This window comes from Fundulus heteroclitus, chromosome 9, assembly GCF_011125445.2.
Source record: "Fundulus heteroclitus isolate FHET01 chromosome 9, MU-UCD_Fhet_4.1, whole genome shotgun sequence".
NCBI classification, from domain to species: domain Eukaryota; kingdom Metazoa; phylum Chordata; class Actinopteri; order Cyprinodontiformes; family Fundulidae; genus Fundulus; species Fundulus heteroclitus.
The window spans coordinates 29,180,928-29,199,752 of NC_046369.1; the positions used below are offsets into that span (position 1 = coordinate 29,180,928).

At 43.1% G+C, this 18,825-nt stretch overlaps 1 protein-coding gene across 2 annotated transcripts in view; it reads left to right on the forward strand.

Moving 5' to 3' along the window:
* Window positions 1-1,457: 1,457 nt before the first annotated feature.
* The window catches only part of fam20b (FAM20B glycosaminoglycan xylosylkinase), a 28,535-nt gene continuing 11,167 nt past the window's right edge, over window positions 1,458-18,825 (forward strand). Inside the window, exons 1-7 of one of the 2 annotated variants that reach the window (XM_021318409.2) lie at window positions 1,458-1,680; window positions 3,793-3,795; window positions 4,556-4,888; window positions 5,063-5,310; window positions 5,387-5,473; window positions 5,572-5,681; window positions 14,827-14,998. In XM_021318409.2, the coding sequence (XP_021174084.1) occupies window positions 4,760-4,888; window positions 5,063-5,310; window positions 5,387-5,473; window positions 5,572-5,681; window positions 14,827-14,998 (746 nt within the window). In that variant the 5' untranslated portion in view covers window positions 1,458-1,680; window positions 3,793-3,795; window positions 4,556-4,759. The remainder of the gene's footprint in view (window positions 1,681-3,792; window positions 3,796-4,555; window positions 4,889-5,062; window positions 5,311-5,386; window positions 5,474-5,571; window positions 5,682-14,826; window positions 14,999-18,825) is intronic. The other variant, XM_012866453.3, reaches the window with a different exon arrangement.

The following is an 18,825-nucleotide window of genomic DNA, read 5'->3' on the forward strand; positions in this document are numbered from 1 at the left end:
CCCTGATTTGACCCGTCACGTAATGACGTTCGGCGTCAAAGGCTGACTGAAATCGGCACAACGGTCTGAGGCTCCCGTCTTCCCCACGATAGTTCTTTCTGGTGAAGGTCAAGGAACAGGAACTAGGAATATGACCTAGATACTATTAAGGGCATTCAGAGTGAGCTGATGAGTTAAATTGTTCGGTTGTTCATTACGCTGTCCCCCAGCAGACTACAAAAATGGCCGAACAAGGTTGAGTGGAACGCTTTGCCACCTTCATGGGGGTGGGATATGAAGTTCCTCGTTTCAATTTAAAGAGACCACAGCAAAACGAGGTGCTCTCAGATGGACCTCAGAAGAGGGGCTGGGGGGCAACAATAACAGGGAATTCATACCAAGGCATTGCTCTTCCACTTTATATAGACCACAACTGAATGATTTAAGTGTGAAAACAGAGGCCTTAAAATATCCCCATATATCCCCTCTGGCTTCTAAATGAAGTGTAAAATTCGCTCTCCTCTGAAAAAGGGACTTTTGACCAGTTATTTTTCTCTTGGCCGAGGTAAGATGCGGCTGACATTTTGTTTCTGTTGACAGGGTGGTTTAGAACAAGGAATGCGACAGCTTTGGCCCATGTCCAGACTCCAGCAGCCGGCCACACCTTTTGAATATCTAAGAAACCCTTGAAGGAGTTTGCTTCACAATCCTCTCAATGTGGTAATCACTTCTGTGAATTGGCTTCTTTAACAATAAACTTTGTGCCCTATCTCCTCTCAGATCACAACATTGCCATATAACATTTTTGTATTAAAATTAGTATTTTATTTTACCTGTCTTTAGCCATAAGTCCTAAAATTAACAGGAATAATACTTGAAAATATCACTAATGATTTTATAGAGTTTCTCCCTTTGAATTGAATCACTGATATTAAAGCATACAGATGATGTTATCAAGATGAGACTAATAGGGCTGTTGCTAAAAATCTTTATCTGTGTCTTAGTTCTGTGATATAGAAAAAGATTAAGTGAACATATCTTTTGAGCCACGAAATTAAATTAGATGAGTGTTATGGCTTAATGTTTACAGTAATGAAGGGATTACCATAAAATCAGGTCACCTTCAATGAATTATAGGTCAAACGATATGATTTGGTGTGTGATTGGGTATATATGGGTTTTTTATAGATATAATGTGAAAAGATGTACATTGTGAAAACGGCCAGAATTCACTCTGTAATGAAAAAACAAAGAACGGGACACATAATTTCATTTTACACCTCTCAATAGGTTTTATCAAAACAATGATAAAGTATTTGTTATTACACATTTGGTTGTGTTTTTGGCTGTCACGCACACACACGTGTGAACCACTGTGATACAAGTGACTTGTGTTCAGTGTTCACCTCGCTACCATGCGTGCTGCGTGGTGCTGTGCGCGTAACGGGGAAACACCGCCACCTGGTGGACGGCGGCGGCCCCCGCAGCGGCAGGAGGAAGTGTTTCGGAAGTGGACACTCGCGGCAGAGCAGGGATCGAAGGAGAGGGCGGAGAAAGGGGAGCCACTGAGTGGGTTGTGAAAATGACAGCGGCGTTTATTTAGCAGCTAACATTTATTTGCTGATTTTAGCTTTTCACGCCATTACAGAGAACCAGAGTCCGCCCTGTTTACCATGAGCCGCACAAAGAGGCCATAATAAGGTAAGTCCGCCCCGGTGCGTGAACAGAAGCTATCCTGCTAGCGGCTGCTTGTAGCTAACACAATAAACGAGCTGCGCTTTGCTAGGCTGCTAGCTGCGTCCAGGAAGATGCGGAGGATTTAGGGACCTGACGGGGGGGGGGGTCGTGGGCGTGCGTCTCGTTTAAAGCGGTTTGGACGGGTTTCGTGCCGTGTCAGGGAGTCTAGCCTCTGCGCTGGTTTTCTCTGAGGTGTTGGGCAGCAGTGTGATGAAAGAGCGATTGTCTCAGCGGCGCCTGCCTGCGTGGCTAACGCGGCACGCAGTGGTGAGGTTGTAAAGGTTGATCTCCCCGCCTGCTGACGCTAGCCTGAGCTAACAGGTAAACGTGGCAGGTAAATAATGCAGCCGCTCCCATTCAGCCCGGTCCAGTTTGGTAGCCCGGTTACCAAGTTCTGGGTCCAGGTGGTTCCGTTCACCTGTAGGAGGGGAGAATGTTGTTTTTAGTGTGCTCGGTGGACGCAGGCATGGTCAGGAGGGCATTCCCTCAACCAGGGGAGGCTGCGGGGGTGTCAGTGGACCCGGGGAGGTGACCCAGTTTACGGCAGCGTCAGAGATCAGACAGGTCGTCACGGTGTGACCTGACCGTGATCCCGATGACACGTTGACTAAAGTGTGAGAGCCCACGCTGTGAGACAGCCCACGCTGTGAGAAGAGACGACCACAAACCTCTCCATCAGGGCCGGGTATGGGTGACCAGCACATAGTTATGAGGCGTGATCTGAAAAGTGTGGCACGCGTCCGTTTTCAGTCCTCAGTCAATGTAAGCGCATGGACATTTTTTTTTCAACTACTACTGTAAGTGCTGAAATGTGTTTTCGTTTAACAAACACCTCTTTTAATGATAAATTACATCTCATTTGTTGAAATTGGGCAAGTATTGACTGATAATCACAATTATGGACGATAGAAAACGAATTGGAAATAGCTGAAAAATATTTACAAATTAAAGGACACATTGAAAAGAATATTAAAGGGATAACCCTTTTTTATAGAAATATATATCAAAATGAAACTTTGAATGTGTTTAGGTGGATAATAGACAATAAATATTTCATTTTCACTCGCTTAGCGTGGTCGCCTCCACCTCCTGGGCACCGTCACGGCCGGGTATCAGATTTCCATCAAACTTCACAATTAGGTACGTTATTATTCAACAAACATGCCTGACTGATTCATTTGAATGACTGGGATGCTGCACTACTTTTTTGCTGTTTACACCTACCTTACATGTGCAGGCGGTGAAAAATGATCAGTACGTCATTACTTTTTATCAAGTCAAAACAAGAGTCTCTTCCACTGTCTTCAGTTTAAAATGGTCGTTCAATCAGAAAAAAACAAACAAATTGCGCGTAAATTGCATTTAAATTCAAGCAGAAAAAGTGATGATGTGATTGAGGCGACTGGCTGGCTGGTGAAGGATAACTGATTGCCCAGTCAATGCTTTCTAGGACACCTTGATATATTCTGTCTAGATATTAAGTTGTTAGCAGGACTCTGTAGAGCTTGACCAGAAGCCGAGGAGGGAACAGTGTGATTCAGGTGTGTTGAACCAGGGAGACGCCTAAACGTCTCAGGACACCTGTGTCCACCGGCGTCCACCTTCACTTCCAACCTGCTTCCCCACAGCATGATGCCGCCACCACTGGTGTACACAGAAGCCGTGATTTGCTCTGGGCTTTGTTTCGTCTCAACCTCGTCCCCGTGTTCGCTGCGTCCCTCGTGTGGCTTTTGCTGAACTGCAGGCTGATGCTTTCTGTCGGCAATGGCTCTCTCCTTAAAGGGCCAGAGTCGTGGAAATGGAAAAGTTCAAGACGCATTCATGCCGGTAAATTAGGTGATCGTTGCAGTGTTTGGCTATGATATTACAATTTGACCCCTTTCTTAAAGTCATGCAGCCCCAGACACTGGTACAAACACGAGCCTGAGCAGTTTTGGACGTAGAATAATCTGAAGTGGGTAACATGGTGGGACGGATGCGTGTTGCATCACCTCTTAGCAGACTGTGTTGCTGTGAAGGCTCCCATCCTCTCTAAATGTCAGCCTCTTTATTTAGGGACTGCCAAAGTTATGTAAGAAGGTTGAGTTTGGTGGACCATCTCTGAGTGTTTTTTTTTAGTTTTTTTTTAGATTATTATCCTGCTGTTTGAAAGAGCATCACAGGTCCTCCACCGTACTTACCGCCGAGCCTGAGCTTTGTCTTGCATCGGACCCGCTTTGAGTGTTTGTTGCTGAAAAGCGTATCTTAGTCCCAGTGACGCACACAGTCCAGCTTAAAGGACACTGGTTTTTTTTTCGCTCTCTAACCTTCTTATACTCCTGAGCTTTAGAGGTCCGACACTATTTATGGGTTACCAACACTAGCTGCACTCATTCACCATCGTGCCGTAATGGAGGCCGAGATAAAGAGCCCCGTGGTCCCTTCTTTGTCCCGGAGGACTCTGTCCATTACTTCTAAAAAGCGTTTACCCATCAGACCGCGGGGCGGCTTTTCCTCTTGGTCTCCGGCTCCATTCTAACCTGTTTTATGTATTCAGCTGCTAGTTGTCTCCAGGAGCCTTCTGATGTTTGCAGTGTTGTCTTTGTACATGGTTTCCACGGCAGTACCTCCCGTTTTATCTGCTGTCCACATGCAGTCCCAGTCTTTGTGGAAACGGGGTCATGCGCTGGGCAGGCTGCCGCTGAGCTGCAGAACTGGGTCGTGCCCTGCCCCGAGGAGGGGGGGCAGCGAACCGCCGGGGCCAGTAAATCAATCGCTTTCTCAGCACGTCATCAACGGCCCGACTGCCCCGGTTCTGTTCCGCCTCTCATTGTGCTTTCCTCCTCTCTCTCCCCTGCAGGCGGCGCAGAGTTTGACCCCCAGGGGGAACAAAAGGCAGCGGACCTCGCGTCTCCGGAAAGATTTGCTCCTCGGCGGCGGGCTCGGCAGGTCGGAGACGGTCGCTGGCGGGAGCCATGCGCCAGCGGTGAGGGGGACCCGCTGCGCAGGGACACACACACAGCGTCGGGCGAGGCGGAGGTCGGGGGGGCCAGGTGGCGTGGAGATGAAGCTCAAACAGCGCATGGTGGTGCTGTGTGCCGTGCTCCTCCTGCTGGGCCTGGCCAAGATCTTCCTGCTGGATGGAGGCGAGGGCTCTGCGTCCAGTCGGCGGGACCTCCGGGCGTTTCGTAAGGTCAGCACCCAGGTGCAGCGCTTGGGTTTTAGGTGAAAGGGTTCCTGGGCAGTCTGGAGAAGGATGGATGGAGGGAGGAGGGGTTAACAACTGAGAGGAAAAGATCATTTCCAGACTTTATTCCCTCTTCCATTCTTTAGTTATTCGTTTACAGCTGTGTAATGATCCTCACAGATGGAGTCGGGTCTCTCTCTGCCTCGGGGGGCTCGCCTCACGCACACTCTCCAGTCTCCGTGGGAGATAGCAAGTCAGTGGGTGGGCCCCAGAGAAGTGTACCCCGAGGAGACCCCTGAGCTGGCTGCGGTGCTCACCTCGCTGAGCACGGCCAGGATAGAGCGCGCCGACGTGGGCTACAAGGGCACGCAGCTCAAAGCCTTGCTGGTGCTGGACGGAGCGCAGAAAGTGGTCTTTAAACCCAAGAGGTCAGAAAATTCACTTACTTATAGGTCACTCTGTGTGACAGTCCTCTAAGGTGGCCGGGTGTCTTTTCTTGCTCAGATACAACCGAGACTACGTGGTCGAAGGCGAGCCGTATGCAGGGTACGACAGACACAATGCAGAGGTGGCTGCCTTTCACCTGGACAGGTGTGTTGGCGTCCCGCTGGGATCGCTCTCGCTCATTCTCGCCCGAGATGACTCGTAATCCTCGCTCACTTCCCCCCTGATCCCCCTCCCCTCCTCAGGATCCTCGGGTTCAGGAGGGCGCCTCTGGTGGTGGGCAGGTACGTCAACCTGCGAACAGAGATCAAGCCCGTGGCCACTGATCAGCTGCTGAGCACTTTCCTCATGCAGGGTGAGTATGTGCCCCCCCCCCCACGTGTCCTTCCCTTTCTCTCCACATGTAAATTTCTTGTCAGAGGTGAGTGTTTTCAGTCCTCTGGCTTTGAGTCAGTGTGGTTATGGGGAATGAAAGATTTCTCTATATTGGTGTCCAGTTTTGTTCTCGTTCTGAGTTAATTTTGAACTTTCACAGTAAAATTTACGTCCCCCGTCAAACTGACTTGTCCTGTAATTTTCTCTGCACAATCAACCTGAATAAAACTGAGAGCTCCACCCTGCTGGGGTGTGGCATTGGCCACGCCCTAATGTCATCGCAGAGGAACTGAGTCTAGATGCCTGCAGCAGAACAATCCTCTGGAGAAATTTAGTAGAATTAGCTGAATCACAGTTTGGCCATTCTGGGCGCTGCACCTCACTTTTCTTATAATCCCAAAGCTGTTGTGTTCATCTTCTTTGAGTCGGTTTGAGAACAACCCGCTGAGAGACAGGTTGGTTTCTGCACAATCCGGGAAAGTCTGGAATTTGCCTTTATCATTTTCCATGAAGTAAGGAAAACGATAAAAATATGAAAAAAAAAAAAAAAACTCTGACTGGAAAATTGTTTGATTTGAATTACAAAAGTCTAACAATTCTTAAAGGTATATAGTCACGTAAAAAGACCAAAAAACGTTTGATCATGGTAAAATAAGGTGATATACACCAAGCCTCCAAGTTGATCATGTTTTGATGGTCCCTTTTGTGGATAAATACAATCCAGCGCCTGGCGTGATTAGCAGATATAAACAGAAGTGGCAACATCTACCGGCAGTATCGCAGAACTATCATAATGCTGGTTTGCTTGATTTAATAAATCACTAATCCAAATAACGGCGGACCGAGCCTGACCCTCTGTAATGCCTTGCAGTAAAGCAGCAGCTCAGCGTAATTGAAGACCAACTGTTATTAATTAAATACAATAATCTACAGCAACTTTAAGAGCCTCGTATCAGAACGTTTACTCACGTCAATCAACTCTGCGTTCACATCTGAACCTCGGCAGGTTCAGACTGTATTCCCAGCGACATCCCAGTCTTTTCCCTCTTGGAATAATTATTTTTTGAGTTTTTTTTCGCTGCATATTGGACCTTTCTTCATTGTTTCGCTGAGAAATGCTAATAGCCGTTAGCCGCTTCCTTGTTTTAACCCCTGCCGCGCATGTGTAGTACGCACTTCTGTTAAAATCATAAATAAACACAAAGGGCTTTATTTACTAACAAGCTGAGCAAAAACAAAGCATAAAACACCAAAATAACAACAAAGGCCAGCAGGACGTGAAAATCTTTCATTAAAACTTTGTATGCAACCAGAGTGAGCTACTGACGTATAAATAAATAGAAATTCAAATAGCGTCCTGCAGATTTCACAATCCACACATTTAGCCTATGAGAAATCGTGATTTATGTTTGAGTTGCAGCATCATACCTTGAGTTTAACATTTACACATCAGTATTTTGCTTTCTCACTTACTGACTGAATGTACACTCATTCAACAACCCGAAAAAGACCATTTGATCTGTTTGGTCTACAGACAACTATAAATTGAGGCTGAACCAAACCTGTGGTTCTTGTTCTCTACCAAGGCCTGATTTTTCTAAAAGATAAAATGCGTATTTTTAAGTTGTGGAAGAAACAGAAACATTTACATGATGCTGTTTCCTGTGCTATAATTTTTTTTCAAGATTTTTCCACCACACAACAAGCCAGGTATTGCAAACGCCTTAAAACATTATGGCAAGATAAAACTCTAACGTCATTCAGAAAACTTTAACCTTTTAGTTTAAGCGTGAGGAAAACATTTCTCTTAGTCCTTGTTACCATGCGTAGGACGACGAGGGCAGAAACTACACTCACCCAAAGCTCTACAGCTAGACTGAGTCTTCATTAAAGCCATCGCACGCTATCTGCACAGCGGCTGGTTGTTTCAGAGTCGAGCCGTGATGATTTCCTGTCCTACGGACGCTGACTGTTTTTTTTTTTTTTTTACATGCCACTAGAACCAGTTGCTTTGGTTAGACACATAAAATTAAGCTTTTGGGCCAATGGCACTCCTGATGAGCCTGGATAGAAACAACGGATGAATGTATAGGAATGCCCACTGTTAAATACGGCGAAGGATCTCTGATGCTGTGGGCCTTTTTCTCTTCCAGAAGGCCCTGGAAGCCTTGTTAGGGCACATGATATCATGAACTCCAGGTATGTAAGTCAAACTCTGCCGAATTAATGAAATGGCTTGACCAGACACATCTTCAGCCCACCGAGCGTGATGTGCAACTCAAAGAAGGGCTATTATTTAAAGTCCATGGTAATCTTTACAGTGAATTGCTCTTCGTGCTTCTGGTCTCCCGTGAAATACTTTTTTTTTTTTTTTAAGTAGATCAAAGCTTTCTTAAAGGAGATGTCCGGTCAAAATCAGAATTCAAACTGCTGAAAGTAGTTTAAATATAAAATTATTACATACTGTTCAATAAATGATAAGCTTTTATAATTAAGAGTAATTTTCATTTGAAGGTCCTTTAGTGGGGGCAGCCATCTTGGTGTAGAACAGTATTGCCTCCTCCCAGTTTGTGACGTCAGGTAGCAGGAATGGCTGTAGAGCAAGTCCCAGTGCCTATCTGTCCCCTTGTGAATAAATATCCGTTTTCATGCCGAAATATTTTTTAACCCCTTAAACAAAAATAGACATGGTATTAAGCATTTAAATTTAAATTAATACAATGTTTACTTTTTATAGATATAAAAAGACAACAAATAAGCATTAAAGTATGGTTTATGGGTTGGGTTCTGCAATTTTATGAGTATAAAACTCATCTTTAGAACCAATCTCTGCTCAAAATGGTGATCTGTACCAAGTAATCTAATTTCAACTACGGAAAACAAGTCCAGTTGCTTTGTTTTTTACCTTTTTTTGGAAGTAATCTACTTTCAGCAGTTATCATCAGTTATTGCAACCGTAAACTGCAGAAAATACGGGCAGAGCGGCTCTTTCTGAGTTTTCTCTCTGCTGCTGTCAGGATGAGCTGCAGCGTGTTATGAGGCGGAGGGATATTTCACCGTCACTTAGTTTAGAGCTTCAACAAGCCACTGCACTTTCAGAAACAAGCCCAAAAAACTGCAACCTGCAACTCATGAAATTTACAAGCGACTTTAGAAGAAAGACCAAATAAAATAAAACAAGTGGGCTTCGCAACAGTGAGCATACTTTCTAAGTGTGTCGTATCCCTCCACCGCTCTGATCAGGTAAACAAATGTTCCGGCAAATTTTACATCATAAAGAAGAAAAACCTACTGAATAGTCTCGCTCTCATGTCATCTTGAAGACATTCTTCTTCGAAATGTTGGCTACAGACGTGTTTTCTCTCTGGCCAGAAGTTTGATGGCAAATCCTCCCTCTTCAAGTTGTCAATCCAACAAAACAACCCGTGGAGGATCATGAATTAGAAAGGTGAAAAAACTAATGTGTTTTTTCCACTTTTACCCGATGTATTGTTACATCCAACTGCCATGGACGTGAGCATTGTTGCTTCAACAATAGCTCTCACCAATATCAATGGTGAAGTCCTCTGGAAATCCGAAATATTTGTTGTTGATCACAGCTGTGTACAACAGTTCCTATTGAATTAGCTTGTAGAGCGCAGTGCCTTACTGTGACATTACATCACAGGACGTGATGTCAGGCGGCCATTAGTGCCCAAATATGGGCAATAATGCCCCCCCCCCCCATACACAGTGATTGAGACAACAGTTTATGCTTTTATTTTATTTTTGATTAACGCTAAATTCATTAAATCACCACAGACGTATTAGTTTTAGGTATAGCTAATGATCCCCTGATTTTTCCTTGTTGACCGGACTTTAAGACACAACAGACTTCAAAATCAGACATGCTTTAATAATCCTAGAGGGAAATTACTGTTTCAGTACAACCGCTATAACATAACATACATCACAAACTTAACGGCATAATAGCAACTAAAGAGCAAAGAGAAGATAATCGCCCCCTGACTGACCAGCTGTGCCACCGATGGCAGCAACAACGGACGTCAGGTCTTTAACGTCACCACTGAGGGTTTTTGGTCCATTCTGCTTCACAGGAATGTTGTAATTCAGACATGTTGGAGGAGTTGAGTCTGAACGACGTGTTGAAGTCATACTACAGTATGACCGGTGTTTGTGGGGATGGAGGTTCTTGGTCCTCTCTTAGTCCTGCTGAGATCTGGGATGAATCCTCCTGTAGCTCTGACGTAGCCTCTTTCTGTCATCTTTCTGGCCATCTTTATCTTGGCTTGTTCGGGCTGTACTGGGCTTATCATTTGTTTTGGTACTGGTTGAGCTTTGTTTTGGAACAAAGCTGATGGGGCATGGTTCACAGAATAGACGATGTTTGAAATCAGCCGTTTTGCACCTGACCTATTTAGAGAGAAACCATCTCTGTTGAACAGATGTCTCCTCTCCCATGTTAAAGTTGTCTATGAAGGTTACAGTTGTTCGTTTGGATGTTTTTTCAGCCATTTGTTTAGCATCAGAATTCTGGAAAAAATCTCATCTCCACAATTAACGGGCGCACGAGGGCCGCTGAGAAACACCTTGACATTAAGGCCATCAACTATATTTAGCAGACGAATGTAATCCTCTTTCAATACTTCTGATTTTCTTATCCGGGTGGCGTCACCCAGGGCAGCTTGGGTGACGCCCAAGCTTTGTAGGGTCGGGCGTTCTTTCAAGACCCTTGGTAGGATGTCTGATACATCAGACACCAGGGTATTGTTCAAAGGGCTATAAATCAACACCTCTCTGCCTTTCTTGTTACAGAAATGTTTAATCCCATTTACAGAACTAATGCATAGTATCAGGGTCCTTGGCTCTGTGGCGTGTTTTTTCTCTGGTAGCTTAGAGCGAAGGTTGTTGACATACCTTTGTTTGATTCCATGATCCTCCTGGGTCACATTTTGGAGCGGAGCGAATCTGTTAAGTAACGGAATTCCAGCATTTCCAGCTGGTTTATTCCTATCATTTGTTGTGAGAACAGCCCGTTGTTGTTTCACTTGTCTTTTGGACATCTCTCTGTAGTGTCAGCCAGTTTTCTTTGTCTAGGTGTGGGGTTCGTTGATCCTTTGGTCTTGCACCCAGAGTGGTCCAGGGATTCTCGTTTTCCTTATGGCACTGTTTGTTCGCTGAGTCGCTGGGCTGGTGGTCACCGCTCGGAATCACAGGCAGGGTTGTTTCATTTTCATACGCGGTGTTTACATCATAATTCACTTCCAGCCGACAGATTTTCAGTTCCATAACAGCTATCTTCTGTAGAAGCTTGTCAAAGTCCTCTGTGGTGAAGGTAGGCATCTTTTTAAAATCAAAATCAAAAATAAATAAAAGAAAAAAAATATATATATAAAACAACTTTTTTAAGTTTTGGCTAAGAGATAAAAAGGAGATAAAAAGGCAGGAAAATGCAAGCGAGCAGGGAGCAGAGAAAAAAAAACCTAACGTTCCTCGTTTTAAAATGCTTCTTTTGTTGTATTATTCAGTTTTTGTGAGAAGCTGAATTTGGAGGTTTTACTATTTATAATAATCTAAAGCCGGGATCTTCAATTCCAGTCCTCAGGGCCCGGTGTCCTGCAACTTTTAGATGTGTCCCTGGTCAAACACACCAGAATAAAATGGCTGAATTACCTCCTCAGGATGCAGTCAGCCAATACTTGCACTTCCACCCATGTGCCCCTCAAATGTGCTGTCCCGCTGAGTTTGAATGCGTAGTGTGTCCCCATGCTCCAGAGTGGTCTCTTGCCCCGCCCCCTGTGTGCCCACAACCAACATGCCACCTTAAATAAATGATTAATAACCTAATTTTTGTTTCTTAAAATTAATATGGTTGTTATTTTTAACTATTTGATTTGGGTGACTTGATGACCACCTTACCAAGTAAGAAGTGTTCTCTAAATAACAGCAGCCTTTTTAGTTTTATTCTATCTGCTTTATTGAATTAGTTTGAGGTAATTGCCCTTTTTAAAATGTCGGAAAGCAGCAAGTAAAGCATGTCTATTTTCTGAGCTTGTTTTATCTGTCAGTAGCTGTTTCCTAAAAGTAAGCAACCAGTAACAGTGTAGTGTGAGTACTGGGACAAGGCCAAGGTCCCCAGAGTCCTGCTAATGACCGGATTATTTGAGTCACGCGTGTTGAAGTAGAGCTGAGACGCAAATAAAAGTTGCTGGACGCCGGACCTCGAGGACTGGAACTGAAGACCCCTGATCTAAAGGAATCCAATTATTTATTTATTTTTAATTTTTTTTTATTTGAACAACTGGAGTTAATTTCTTTAGTAAAATATTCTCCATTATAATCCAATTCTTCGAGATGCACCTGCTTTTCATGACATGGGATTTCCCCCACTGGGTTAATGTACTAAAATTGAAAGTAGATTTATTGATTTATTTGTATTTTTTTATTAATTTTTTTTTTGCTTTTCAGCAGTAAATTTACTCTAACAACTGTTCCTCCTCCAGGTGTCGAATTTGCTCAGATACACCCACTCAACACAAACACTTCTTTCAACACAAACACTCACATCCTTATGCGTAGGTGTGCGTGTTTGCTGACTTAGGTGCTGGATCAGGTCCTGTTTCAATATAGCCAATAGGATACCGGTTTGAGATTTCCTGTTTGTGGGGCAAAACTGCCCTGGCACATGCAGGAAACCAGCCTCTCTATATGGTATGACTGAAATGCCACGCCGGACACGTAAGAAGAGAAAAAATTTGCATGTGTGGGCTGCAGGTAGTTCAGACCTGTGACCAACACATAGGTGTCGGTTTGTCCACTCCTGGGAAGAAAATCCCAGGGACTGTTTATGAACTCAATTTAGCTCTAAACTCATTAACTTCTTTGCTCATCTGGGATTTTGGGGCCTTCGAGTATGTCCCTTTGCCATAAGAGATAAAAAATGTAGGGGGAGCATGTTCCTGATAAGGTTGAAATAGAAACGACACACCAGGCTGCAGTTTCTATGTGACGTTCAGAGAATCAGCGAGAGTTCAGCGTCAGGTGAGCTACAGTGCAGACGTTGGCTGATGATTGATAATGTTGTTTTCACATCTCGGTGTCGGATCAGATTACACCTTAAGTAAAAGTGATGTTTTAATGTGAGTGTGAAACTGAAAAATCTAGCACGTGGCCATTTTTGCATAATGTGAAAAGGTTTTCCTCTAAAGCACGAAGAGGGAGAGCTCTGTTTGTGAACCCTCTGCCTACCTTGTCAACGCTGTTCAGCAGAGGTACCCACTTGAATCTCATGAGAAATCTGTCGTTAACGTTAACATTACATTAACGTTACCTACTGGTTACAGCTTGGTGGCATTTTTTTTTTTTTTTTTTCAATGAATCATTAAATGACTTTGCAATCTTTTTCCGAGATGATCTGAATCTATTCTACCAACAGGTCGATCATTTAAGCTTTGCTGTTTCATACATGAACACGTTTACCAACCCATGCGTTGGCTCCTGCCCGCCTTGGCGATGTTTCGGGCCCGCCTCAACAACCACTGATTTACTGTATTTTTGTATAATTTGATTTTGGAAGCAAAAGCCACAGTTATTTTGCTTTGATCCTGAGTGGTAATCTGTGATATTTCATAGAAACCCTTCAGTCCAAACTGGGATTAGAGGTTGTTCATTGGAATAAAATCTAGAAATAATTTATAGGCAAGATTGGATCATTTAATGACTATTTCCACAGTTTATCAAAATGTGAAACTGGCTAAGAAAAGTAGACAGATGCACTATTGTTAAAGGTAGAGTCTGCAATTTTCCCAGAAATTCCCCCGAGTCCCTTTTGAATAACTGAGCATGCACAAGACCGTCTTACCTGCTGTTCTGCTCTTCAGGGGGATCGCGTGAAGGAAAAAATCTCCCAAATTCATTCTGGTCTTATTTCTTTCCACTTAGGCCTTCCCCTTCTTCTCTTAAACATGAACGCGGTTCGCTTCTTGTGACTCTCATCCATGTTGAAATATAAAGAGAGAGCAGCAGAGCTACAATGAACGGCTAACACTGAAGCTAACCGCGGCGCTACATGAGCGCATAACAATATTTGGCATGTGGGACAACCAATAAATAAGGTGATCCCTCTGGAACTTGAGGGACAGAGAGGTGAGAGCAAACTGACCAATCACCGGCCATTCAGACCGAACGACGGTGATTGGTCAGAGTTTTTACAGGCCTGCTGCTCTCACAGAGATCACATTTATTAACCTCCTTTTTCTGAATACACAAAGTATTTACTGCTGTCAGGACGGAAGGAGGATTTCACCCAATATAACAAAAAGTGTTTCTGCACAGAATTACCATCTACAGCTTTAAGTATCTGGGTTACAAGCTGCTTATTCGCGGATCTGAAATGGAAACACACAGACAGGAAAGAGGAGGTACGAATTGATGAGAGGCTGAATCTGACCCTAAGCCGTTGTGTATTAAATTAGTTTTCCATCCATCCATTTAATATTAATTTACCAGCTCAGACCTTTGTTGACTCCCATTTGAATAGCTCCACAAGAGTTTTGTCTTGATGTAAAAATTGTATTTAGGCTAACCAGAAAGCCAAGGGAAAACACGAGCTGTGTCCTGCATCGTGTAGTGCCCGAGGCCTTGATGATTATGATGATGATGATGATATTTTTCAGGCGCTGATGCATTTTTATTTATTTATTTTTTTTCTCACAGGTGTTCGCATGATGCATTATAATACATTGAAAGTTATCATGAATCCTTTTCCATATCACTGCAGATTCAGGGTAAGAAGCTGTACATCAGGGGATCTGAACACCTTGTGAAATCACCGTACGTTCAGCACGTCACAGTGACTTGTCTCTGAACCTTTGTTAAAATTCTGCCTCATTGTTTTTCCTCCTGATTTACCCTGATGCAAATGAAGTCACGCATGAGTCGTTTTCTGCTACAATAAAAATTACCAAAACAATAGGTTCGTTGCTGCCCTTAGAGCTGGACGTTTTACCCTATCTATTCATGAAATGACTGCGCCACGATCGATTCCCGATATATTTCCCACCAAGGTGCCGTGGAGCATGGCCTGACCTCGTTAAGGCAGCATTCCCCTTTGTGTCTCTCCTCAGGTAATAACACGTGCTTCTATGGAAAGTGCTACTACTGCCGAGAGACGGAGCCGGCGTGTGCGGACGGTGAAATCATGGAGGGCTCGCTGACCCTCTGGCTGCCGGACGTGTGGCCCCTGCAGAAACACAGACACCCGTGGGGACGGACGTACAGAGAGGGGAAACTGGCCAGGTGGGTGTCGCCCTCTCGGGGAAAACTTTGTGACCCGAAGGTGATTTAGTTTGATGATTATGAAGAAAAATGCAAATGCTACATCGCTGAGGCTGATGACTGAACAGGGTGGACTCTCTCTGATAGCTCATAACACGAGCTGAATATGCAGTTATGCATATATAATGGCACTTGTCTATAACTAATGGAGGAAGTCCTACACAGTTACCTCAGCAGCTAATTCCCTTGTGTCGACGAAAACAGCCCCTCATTCCCCATGACTGCTTTGATGAGCACGTACACTTTCATGTGGGTAGAGTGAGTGGGAACTTGTGGTATACATGGTTTTCACTTGCTTATCTCCTAATAATTAGTTTTCAGTATGATATTGGACCAAGAAGGAATGTACTGCATTTTAGCAGCACGTGCATTTAGGAACATTTGAGTATTTATTAGACAGAGTCCTGAGGGAAAACTGTTTGGCTTACAGATCACTTCTGTTTTAGCTTTTTCTTTTTTATAATTTTTTTTATTCATTATAGTTTTAACATTATTTGTACATCCAACACATATCAAATGTCCCATACAGGAGAGCCAAGAGATTTTTGCCCAGATTTGATTCATTTGCTAGAATAAATATCTTAATATAACTACAAAACCTCTAAATCTATCTTTTTATTAGTTCCTCAATAAAGTGTCTCAATTACAGGTACCAAAAGAGATCTTTTATTATTAAGACCATATTTGTTCTTTATTAAATAATTTCATCCCATGTATTGAGGGACAGGGCCAGCCATGGATTCATCTCCTCCCCAAGATGTATTCTCAATTTGCAATGATTTATTTTAGCTTATAGTGGTATTGTGGGCGAAAATGCGCATTCTATGTCTTTCTATTTATACGAGGATTGAATCGGATTCGTGGTCGTCTCCCTTGCCATTAGTATCCTGAGATCATCTTATCCCATTCTGCAAAGTCCTTGTCATTCACGTCTACTAGAATGAATAAATACAGTCGTCTTGGTAGCACATTTGCTTTTACAATCATTTCTATTATCGAACCTAAACTTGTAAAGGGGACTAAACTCCACTTTCCAGTATTTTTTATTTTTTTTCGATGAATTGATCTGGAACATAGTTAAAGGGGAGAACCTGTGTTTCTTCACATTTAATTTGTAGCCTGGCAGTAGGCTAAACTTGTCCAAAATGCTTTTTATTGCTGGGATTGACCTGTCCGGTTGTGATAGATTTAGCAACACATCATCTGCGAAAAATGTCTATTCCCCTCCCTCCGAATGTATAGCCTTTTTATCGTCATTGCCTTTTATCCATTCGCTTAGAGGTTTAAAATATATTGCAGGAATGAGCTAATTGAGCAGCCTTGGCGGCACCCTCGTTCTAATGTAATATTTTCCTGTAAGAGTCGCATTAATTTTATTCCTAGTTGGTTGGTTGTATAGTGATTTTATAGTGCTGATAAATGTTTTACTAAAGGCAAATTCTTCTAATACCTTGAACAAAATGTTCCACCTTTCGGACCATAAGGCGCACCAGATTATAAGGCGCATTAAATATTATTCACAAGTGTGTAAAATTGCATCCCACCGCGTAGTAAAACTCTTTCCCTAGAGGGAGAGCTATCCGTCTGTCTGGAGGACAGAGTAGTTGAACTATACTATACTATACTGCCCTGTTTCTAACATAAGGCCAAAATAAACGTAACTTTTACATTGAATTAACTTACTAGGTTTATTGTTGCTAGAACGTACTCCGGGCTGCCTCACATGAATGCACTTCTAGTTTCGACATTACAGTCAGGCAGTCTTGTAGACAGCTCAGGGGTCCGATCAGGTAGTGACACAGTGTACCGTAAGGCTCTGAATATCCATTGAGTGGAGCGGCTAGGTTGCTAACCAAAGTTGTACTTACACATTTTAACAGATTTTGCAATCATAAAATCCGTCTGTAAGCACAACGGTAATCATATATAAGGTGCACCACCAATATTTGAGAAAATAAGGATTTTAAGTGCACCTTTTATAGTCTGAAAAATATAGTAATGTGCACCTAACATTATCCTATGTTCGTCTCTGCTTTATGAAACCTGTTTGGTCTAACTTTATGATGTTTGGCAAAATCATTTCCAATCGTCTGGCCATGATATCCGTAAATATCCCATAATCTACTTTTAAAGCGCCGAACAGCCTGTAATTGCTGCAGTCTAGTTTATCCTTCCGTTTCTTTGGGATAAGTTAGAGAAAGCTTCCCTCCAGGAGCTTGGTATTTCTTCTGTTTTTAATACCCTATTAAAGGTGTTTCTTAGCAATGTTTTTTTATGGGATTCGGTAGAGCTTAACCATCCGTGACTTTATTAGATTTGAACTTTGAAGTTTCTGAGTTTATCTGTCTTTGTGTAATTTTCTTAGCTAATCTCCAGTTTCGGTCCACTCATTGATGTTGCACCCATGGGGGATGTGGGTGTTTTAATACCCTCACTTTTCCCACTTCCAGTGTGTTTCTTCCATATTGTGCTCGCTGTATTTGCCCCCTCCATCTCCTGTTGCTCCTTGAAACCCAAAACCGGCTGCTGATTGGCTTTCCTGCCTTAAGTTCCTGATTGTTTTTATTTTTTTGTCTTAGGTTGAGTCAGAGCTGAGGATACACAGACCAAAATACATCTACACAGAAGTTGCTTATTTGAAGCTAAGCTTCCAGCAGACGTTTGCCAGACAAAATCACTCTCTCCATCATGTCAGTCAGATTCATGACACCGTCAAGCTTTCAACAGTCTTCTTGTCACTTACTATAATTAAGACTGACAACTGTTTTTAATGTTCTTTACTTCAGGATTTGTTATTCTAGATTGATTTAAACCACGGTTATTCTAGAACTGTGAAGCACCTTGAGAAGTCACAAGATTTTAAAGTGTGCTATACAAAAGAATTATTATTATTATTATTATTATTATTATTATTACTATTATTACTATTATTATTATCAATAACTTCCTCAAGATAAATCTTTAAGTGATACTAGGCTACTGTCAAAAAGCTACAAGCCTACTAAATAAAAAAAATGAAGGGAGTGATGATGAGAGAGAGGAAGGGAAAGAGGGACAAGAGGAAGGAGGAAAAACGGTGTAGGGGAAGCTAAAGATGATGATGATAAAAATAGGAAAGCCCTCGATCGTTTTACTGTGCATGAGAGATCTGCTAGTCATAAGCCCGCCGTGATAAAGCGCATCTATGAAGATCGATCAGTACAGGTTCACATTTCTGATGTGAGTGAGAAAGGGCAAGAAGAAGCCAGGGGATGTCTTCTCAGAATAATTGGTGCTGTGCAGATGTCGGCCAGGCAGGGCTTAACTTTCAGGGGCCATGGAGGCGGTGGGGGAAATTTTGAGCAGATTCTGAAGTACAAATCAGAGGATGACCCTTCAGTAACCATGTGGCAGGTGGCAGAAAACACGTAAATACTTCAGCTGTTGTTCAGAATGAAATCCTGTCTTTGTTCAGCAGCACAATCATTAAAGGAAATAGTGGAAAGTATGAGATCACTTCCTCACCTGGACTCTGTAAAAATATGTTGACAAGGATAAGTCCTTGCTCTCGTGAATAATTTCTTTGAGGTTTCTTTCACTACTGGTGAAAACCTTGCATGTTTCACAGCATTTAAATTTGCCTATAAGTGGATTGCGTGGCCAAGCATATGACGGTGCTCTAAATATGGCTGGCAAATACAATGGAGCACAAGCCACTGGACGGAAAATACAACCCCTGGCTCCATATGGTCATTGTGCCGCCCACTGTGTCAACCTGATTAAACAGAAGGCCTGCACTGCCTCAATAT